The sequence below is a fragment of the Branchiostoma floridae genome, chromosome 10, assembly GCF_000003815.2.
Source record: "Branchiostoma floridae strain S238N-H82 chromosome 10, Bfl_VNyyK, whole genome shotgun sequence".
Classification (NCBI taxonomy): Eukaryota; Metazoa; Chordata; class Leptocardii; order Amphioxiformes; family Branchiostomatidae; genus Branchiostoma; species Branchiostoma floridae.
In genome coordinates this window covers 11334632-11343243 of record NC_049988.1, presented here as the reverse complement: position 1 = coordinate 11343243, position 8612 = coordinate 11334632, and the positions used below count along the sequence as shown (strand labels likewise).

General features: G+C 40.4%; 2 protein-coding genes across 2 annotated transcripts in view; one reads left to right on the top strand and one right to left on the bottom strand.

Moving 5' to 3' along the window:
• The window catches only part of LOC118424537 (trichohyalin-like), a 565429-nt gene that overhangs the window by 108780 nt on the left and 448037 nt on the right, over positions 1-8612 (top strand). The gene's annotated exons all lie outside the window — the stretch shown is intronic.
• LOC118424364 (E3 ubiquitin-protein ligase UBR3-like) overlaps positions 1-8612 on the bottom strand; it is a 41709-nt gene that overhangs the window by 16160 nt on the left and 16937 nt on the right. The window contains exons 18-28 of the mRNA XM_035832913.1: positions 8378-8525; positions 7501-7605; positions 7024-7103; positions 6096-6698; positions 5693-5781; positions 5138-5290; positions 4651-4781; positions 4238-4348; positions 3534-3734; positions 1141-1276; positions 254-420 (exon numbers count right to left, since the gene is read on the bottom strand). Of these exons, the coding sequence (XP_035688806.1) occupies positions 254-420; positions 1141-1276; positions 3534-3734; positions 4238-4348; positions 4651-4781; positions 5138-5290; positions 5693-5781; positions 6096-6698; positions 7024-7103; positions 7501-7605; positions 8378-8525 (1924 nt within the window). The remainder of the gene's footprint in view (positions 1-253; positions 421-1140; positions 1277-3533; positions 3735-4237; positions 4349-4650; positions 4782-5137; positions 5291-5692; positions 5782-6095; positions 6699-7023; positions 7104-7500; positions 7606-8377; positions 8526-8612) is intronic.

The window sequence follows — 8612 nt, the reverse complement described above, 5'->3', positions numbered from 1 at the left end:
AAAGCCATATAGAATCATACTACGTCCTGGTACTGAAAATAAGAAATGTTACCCAAAAAATGAAATATAACCCAAAAAAGCATGTTTCTCTTGTCTAGTTTTCTTTTTTCTCCTTCTAATAATAAAAAAAAATAAAAGATTATCATACCATGCATCAATCATCCAACCAACCAACCACCTGTATTATCTGACAGTGTATATTCTGTATTATCAGAAATACATGCATGCTAAAATATGACATTGGGCTATGTACCTCACAGTCAGCATTGGTAGCTTTTCTCAGCACTTCTCCCAGATCTTTGATCATCCGCTGGAACTCGGGTTTGGGGTCGAGGGTCTGGTTCTCCTTCATGACGTGCGCCTGCTGCCGCCACGGTGTCGGGATGGACCGCGGGAACTCGGGACTCACACGGCCAGACTCTGTAGCAATCCGTAAATAATTTCATCAGGTTGGTAGTTACTCATTTTGTGAAGGACGACACCACCTACATCAGCTATAAGTAGCAGCGAGAAGCAGATCCAGTCAGTCTAACCCTGATGATGGTGTCTGACAGACATCGAAACGTTGGATGTGAGTACTACCCTGGTTGTGTTTAAAAGAACTTTACTCTGTAGCAATGTATGAGAGATCTTTGTCCAGCATTTCTATATGCATGTAATATCAACTTGTATTTCAATAATTCTATCCCATTATCATACTTGTGGAAATGATGTGATGGAACAAAAACACATTTCCTCACATCATATGATGAAAAGAAACACTAAAAATAAAAAAATAATAAGGATGAATCAAAAAGTGATACCTAATAGGAGGTAAAGTACAAAATGAAACTCAAGTTAAAATAAAACTTGCCTTTATCTTTTTCACCTTTAGTAGCATCTGATAGATGTAAGGTGATGAAATACACAGAAGAAAGTACAAGTGTAACCAACATTGGAAAATGGGAGTGTGAGAATTGCAAAAGAAAGGAAACAACAAAATAAAAACACAGGAAGAAAAAAGAGTTCAAATTGAAAACTACATACATTTGCACTAAGTCTTGTAATTTGAATTATCTTTAAACTCTTTTGTTCTTTATTTCACTGTATCTTAAAGCATTCTCAAACAAATGAAAATATTGTGTGGAATCATTTTCTTACCCTCATCCTTTTTGTCTTCAGGTTTGTCTTCCTGACTTGGCAACTCCTCGGAGGTGGATGCCTGTGCTTGGTCTGCCTTCTGTTTTTCCTCCGGCTTACTTGCCTCCGCTGCCTTCTGTGCCAGGGCTGCCTTCTCCTACACAATAGTAGAAATATCATTTCAGTCATCAAATAATCTATCAAATTAAGACGAGTAGTGTGCTGAAGGTCTCTTTCTCTGTAACCCACATACCTGATTTATGTTGTATACAACAGATTGAGTATAGAAGAATGAAAGGTTCTGTCTACCACAACAATCCGATTGACACTACCTGGTTTGTATCTGTACAATGCTTGTATCCCTAGAATGCAAAATCTGGCACAAATTGAAGCAATCTTTCAGTGCAACTTGCTCATTCATGGCACTAATTATTACTACGATCTCAAGCAAGTCGCAGCACAGCATACACAACACAGCACATTGCTGTAACTGCAGGCTCTGCAAGTGTCAAACATCCTGCAAAAGGAATGATGTTAGTCGGGGAAGGAAAGCAATAAAAACAAGCTTGTTCAAGGAACTTTGCAGAGGTTTATTTCTGAAAAGCAAGACGCAGCGCTGATACCAGGGAGGGGGGGGGGGATGAAACTGTTATGACTTGATTTTTTACAACAGCCCATATTTCTACACTGTAAAGACGATTAGCATCCATTCTCCATGCCATGAGTCTTGCTGAAGTCAAGCCAAGACAAGCTGAGCTGAGCTGCACCTTGTCATCTAACTGCTGTGCATCTCTCTGAGCTGCTGTGGCTGACTGGCTTGTTTCCTGTGATGGTTCTGCTGCAGCAGCTGCTGCTGCACCATTCTCCATCTCTGCTGTGTCAGTTTCCTTTGCTGCAGTGTCTGTTTCCTGCTGCAAGAAAGCTGCAGAATCAGTTCCCTGCTGCACTAAAGCTGCAGCACCATTCTCGTCATGCTGCAAAGCTTCGGACCCAATTTCTTGTTGCGGCAAAGCAGCTGTAGGAACTGTTTCTTGCTGTGACAAAGGTGTGACATCACTCTGTTGGTGAAATGTTGCAGCATCTTGAAGCATGGCAGGTGGGTTAGTTTGCAAGCTCATCTCTACATTTTCTTCTTGTTCTCCTGAAGTAGCATCACCCTCTGTTCTAGCTACAGAAGCAGAATTATCCTGTACTGATGGCAATGCCAACAGCTTATCATTGGCTGTTCCCTCATGAGCAGCAGAAGCCGAATTTTCTCCAACGTTTTGTGTTACTGGTACTGTTGAATCAGCAACAGATGTTGTGCTGTTATCTTCCATTACAGTATCTCCCCCCTCCTCTTGCTGCAGCAAAGCTGTGTTAGGTTGCAAAGCAGTTGTAACATCTACTGAATCAGATATAGCATGGTCTGTACTGATATCAGGCTCTGGGGCTGTTGTGGTTTGCTGTTGCAGTATACCTTGTTGTGCAAGCATAGACTCTTGCTGTGTGGGTGCTACAGCATCTAAACCAGCATTGTTTTCCATGGAAAAAGCTTGTTCATTACTGTTGACCATATCCACAACATTTGCTGGTGCTTGTTCTTGGTGGATGTCTGCTGTTCCTTGTCCAAGTTGCTGAACTAAATCTGTGCCCTGATTACCATTTGTAGTATCTGCCAGCTCATTGGAAGCACTCAATGCTGAAGAATCAGACATTTCCTCAGCTTCTACTTGCCCCTCCTCATCCTGTAAAAATGCACTCTCCCGTCACATCAGTTGAACTCATGACCCGCACATTTTTGGTACTGGTAGTCAAATACAATACTTCTTTCTGTTGGGGTAGGATAGGCAGGGACAGCAGGGTGCATTTTGAAGTTTGCAGGCCTATGGTATCTACATGTATGATAAACTTTGAAATTTTGCAAGAGAAGGCTCAGTGACATCATTTTCCTTTGGTGTGCACAAAATCTGATGATGTTAGTGTGATGGTCAGATGCACAATACATAGTCCATGTCATTTCTATAAAATAGTATCATAGCAAGAGCAAATCATTATAGTAACACCTTTCCCTATGAGTTATAACTACTGTCTTAGGGATGGAAGCAGGAATGGGGAGTATGTGTGAAAGCAAAGGATCCTATTTTACTGTTAGAAACTAGTGAGCAGGATGGAGAAATTGTTCTACAAATGAATATAGAATACCACTCCAATAAACAAAATGTAAGCTTCACAATAATCTACAGTAACGCAAACAGAAGACATGCACAACAAAACCAGGCTGTGCAAGAAATATAGAAAGTTCAGAAAATAAATTTTTAACAAATCTGAAACCAGTCTATCCTTCCAACATACACTACAAAAGCATACTAAGTTATAAAATTCTTTGAAGTCTCACCTTGAATCCTGAAAAATAACAAGACAGTATCACCTACCTGTTCTGATTTGATCTGTTCCTTTGCAGGAGTGGTTTTCTTGTGAGACCCATATCTCTTCTTCTCCATCGCCAGCTTCTGCAGCGGGTGCTGATGTGGTTGGCATGGTAACACGGAGTTGGCCAGTTGTCTGCAGAGAGGGCAGGTGAACTCTCCCTTGTCCACGTCGATGTTCTGGGTTGTGTGCTGGTAGTCTGGGGACTAATAACGACAGTAATGGACAAGAAAGGTTTGGTATGTAAAAAGGAAGCAAAATTTCACAGGGAGGCTGTTGGATGCATAAAATGGACAAGACAAAATAAAGAAACAAACTGCTTGTGATGAGTTGAATAAGAAATAATCTGCATGCACTGTGGACCTCAGGAAAATCCTCTTACACAGTCAATGAGCTTCAGCTGTATTTGTTAATCACCAGAAGGTTGCAATACTTGAGCATATTTTCACCTGCACATTATTGGAAGGGGCTTGTGGACCTACAAAGTTAACATTAAAAGATTCCTAAAAATTGCACATGATTGACGCATATACCAGGCATATTACAACTGAAAATGCCATGCTCACAGACTTGTGGCTGAATATTTTTTCTGCTGTGTGACAGGGGCTTTATTCTAGAGTGGTATCATCTTTTTTGCTTCACCATTCATGTGTGCTGAATGGCAAAGATACATGTTCATGTAGTAGGCAAACGTTTCCAATGTACTTACCCTTAGAGACCTAATGTAGGACTTGTGGCAGTCAGAATGGAGGAAGTGGCCACAGGACTGCACATAGACTCCTCCAAACCAACCAACACTCACAGACTGAAGGCAGGAACTCTGCAAGTCAAACACACATAATAAAATTAAATGTAGATGCAGTTTTCTGCACTATATGTTAATTTGCTCTACAGGGCTGGAGTTTATCATCACATAGACTTGAGGCATGTTGCTGCCATGGGTCTATACATGTATAATGTACATTTGTATATTCTGATGCTGGTTGTATTCCAGGAAACTCATATGTTAATATGTTTTCTCGTCTTTCTTCTATTGGTAGGTCTTCAAGTGATTAAATTCTAACATCTGATTGATGTAAATGTACATCTAACATTTGATACATTTGTGTAAGGCTTCCTCACCATTTGGAAGTTATCCTGCATGACTGTCTGTCTGAGGTCGTAGGTATTTCCACAGTTTAACATATCCAACGTTGCTCCATCGCTGCAGGGGAGCCTCGGAGGTTCATCTTTGGAGGTTCTGTGTCCCAACACTAAACACAAAGAACCAATCAGACATAACATTACAACTTTCCATCCAAATACATTTTGTAAAGCCAGAAATTTTCTTCAGAAATGCAGATATTGAATTACTTTTGAAGCAAATAAAAAGATCTAATTTGTGCCAAATCAATATTCTACTTAATGAAAAAAATAATAACATTTTAAGGTATCATAGTTTTACAACATTAGAGTATACAAATATTGTAACTATAACACCACATACTGCAATTAAACTAGCATTAACATACACCTAGTTTTATCATAGTTTACACTAAATTACATTGCAGAATTTAAGAGTATGCAAGTTTAAAATATGTTAAATACAAAAACTATTGCCAGGACTGACCACTAGAAGCCAGCAGCAGGACCACCCTCCCTATGGGCCTGTCCGGAGTGGAGGGGTCAGTCTGACCACAGATGACACAGTCGTACACCTCCTCCTCCTGGGCCACCTCCTTCTCAGGTGACTCGGCTGATGCACCCTCTCCTGAGTCATCTTCTGTTGTTAGAATTAAGACATTCTTATTAGCATGTAGTTCCTTGTTATTGTACTGACTACAAACAGCGCTTTGCAAGATTATCTACCAGTAGCAATCAATAGCAGTTCTGAAGTATGGTTAAAAATTGAAGTAAATCTTGTACTCAACAGATTAAAAAAATATACTAGTTGAGGCCTTTATATACTTTGCTTTGCTAGTTGACAACTAAGTCTTGTAGTAGACTTTGTATTATCTCTTTGTTAGTAGTGAGCAACAAGTCATCAATTCTTACTTAGTGAGAAGTGTGCTTTAAGTGTCCATTCTTTACTTTACTTACTTTACTTATTGACTACAGTATAAGGATCTTAAAGCATGACAGACACACAGTTTTTTATGGAACTTGAGAAGGATTTTTGACTTGCCATCCATGCTGGTAGATTCCAGGAAGGTTCTCTGTTTGGCAGCAAACTCTGCCAGCAGCTTGGCCTGTTTGTCACGGGCCTTCCTTCTCCTGAACAATCAACATAGTACATGTGGCCTTACGATTACATTCAATATTTCATGTGGTCTTGCACAAGAATACAAGAATCTGCACATGTGTCAAAGCAGCCTGATAGCAGCATAGATTTCCTTTTCAATTAGCATTTCTTTCATCGATAATTTCATGTAAAAGATCAACTAATTGAAATATTTTTCAGTCTGTGAATCCATAATTCGAAAGCGCTGTGGGATATAAGACAGGTGTGACCACAACACAGTATCTATATTTGTATGAACTAAAATTTCTTCATAATTTGGCCATTCTATTGAAACACGAACAGTTACCTCTCTTCCCTGTCACCCCCGTCTGAAGCCCTTCTGTGGAATTTCTTGGGGGTAGTCTTACAACACAACTGCTTCAGCTTGTCCAGGTTTTCCTGACACGTTGCTGCGATCCTGTCCAGGAGTCTGCCGATCACATGCGCTCCGTCGCGCGCCTTGTGTTTCCTCGAACCTCTGCTCCACTTCAAGTCTGCATCTTCCCAAGTCTCTGGTGGTTGGTAGTGATCCGTATCCTTTGACAGCTTGTCATGCAACTTGACCAACATTGACAGTATGCTTTGTTTTACCTCTATTTTCAGCTCATTTGATGAACTTGTTGTGTCCATAGGTTCGCTTCCACTTGTATCGTCACAGCTACTTGAACCCTGATCCCTAGACTCACTACTTGCTGTACTGGCATCTGGACTTTTTCTGGTCTGTCCTTCCCGTGATCTGGTTACCACGACATTACCGCCCCGTACGACATTTGGCGCGAGGGTGAAGCCGAGACGGCTGGGAGTGGGAGATGCTGTATCCATGTCTTCCTCGTTCTCTTCTGGGATGTCTTCCAGATCTTCCATAGACTCTTGCTGAGGCAGGGGCACTGAAATGTACTGGATCTCATGTCTGTAGGAAAGGAAGTTTCCCAAATTCCATTAAAATAAATCTAAAATCTATCAGATTCTGTGAACTAGACTTAGCTTTCTAGTAATGTCCATTTCCAGACTAAACCACATTCATCACATCATATTTCCCTGCTTGAGGTATTTTCACATAAGATGTTATGGTGATATTCACATTAGCTAAAAATTAAGATGATTTCAACATGTTACTGTTACTATTACTCCTCCAGGACACTACAGTAGAATATAAACTAAAGAACACTACCAGAACGTTTCTTTTATGTTAATGATTAAACATGTCTCAACCTAAGTGCATAGTTCCAGTTTACCTGAGGTTCGTGAGGATATTGCTGGAGGGGAACCACTGCTCCCATCTCTTGTCTGGAACACATGCTGCCACATCCTCCTTCTACACAGTGAGATAAAACACTTAACTTCAAGGATTTTCCAACTTAAACTCCAAAAAATCAAAATCATTACTTTCTTAAATCAATCTTCTTTCTTTGTAATTAAATTTGTTTCACTACTAAAATACTACTAATGTCAAACTATCAGTTTCCTCATGTCCAGCTCTTAGTTGAAAACAACTTTTCTGAACACATCCCCAAATTTTTCAATCAAGTAGTCTGGTTGAAAGAAACAAAATCAACTGGTTTTCATTTCAGGTTTCTTGTAATACCCGAATCACCATTTACACCAAGTTTCATTTTTCCTCTATTCAAAAAGAATTACAGGCAATGGATAATGTCAAACCAAACCATACATGGCATACTAAATATGAAGGCTGCACAGCAGATGTTACATACCGCAGCTGCAGCTGGTTTGTTGCACATTGGGTCCACTGCCATGTCCAACAGGTAGATACACAGATAGATAATGGGCTCAGGCAGGGACTGGGACAGAGTCAAAGCCTGATGGAAGAGAGGAAAGTGGTTAGGAAAGTAAAATCAAGCATGGAAATTAATACATACAAAGAGGTTGTTTGCTATATTTGCAGTGCTGAAGAGTTGTTGTGCATGCCTGTCCATGATGCTGAATAAGTCCCACAGTACCTGTCCGTGGTACTAACAGCAGTCATACTTGACTGTCACTGTCCTTGGTGCTGAATGTCCTTGTCCTTGTGCCTGTGATATTTGTTACTGATCAAGTTGCATATTGCTAATTGATAAGTAATTATTGCTACCACAGAACTGTGAGAAATGCCACCATGTCCCTCTCCTTGGTGCTGAAAACTGTTGGTCAACTAACTGTTGTTACTTAAGATGTTTTTTCTTAGTAGTAAAAAAGGACCAAAATTGCATTTTGATGATTCAAAAAGGTATCAAATACACAAGGATTATGATCCTTATCTTGTTTGTTTTGTAAAAATTTCAGACTTTTTCTGTGTATCCATGTAGGACAGTCATTAAACTTGTTTATGCATACATGTACATAAGGTAACTGTAACAAATAGAGAAATTCATGTTCAAAAACAGATTAAGGTAAGTACTTTGTTAACTGGTCTCTATCCTTCCTTACTCAGGGAAGTAAACACTTGGAGACACACATACATAGAACGGCATGGGTATTCAGTATGAGCCACCACATCTAGACTGTGTCCTCGAGGGCTCACCCCGCATGCATGGACTGTTCCATTAGCGGGGGACCAAAACTATTTAAAGTAATCTAACAAGGTCCTCCCACCTTCCAGAGTATACAGAAGAGGAGGCCATGAAGGGTCTTGCTGTTGAGGATCTTCCTGATGCCCTGGTAGGTGTGCAGGACCTTCTGCAGTTGGCGGAACGGAGGCCAGGGGGACTCGCTGCCTTCCATCAGCCCAGCCTGCTTCATACTGAAGAAGAAACAAAACAGTAAATTAAATCTTTTGTTTACAATCTAGTCAAAGTCCTTCCCATGCCAGCGCATAGGGCGGCACCCA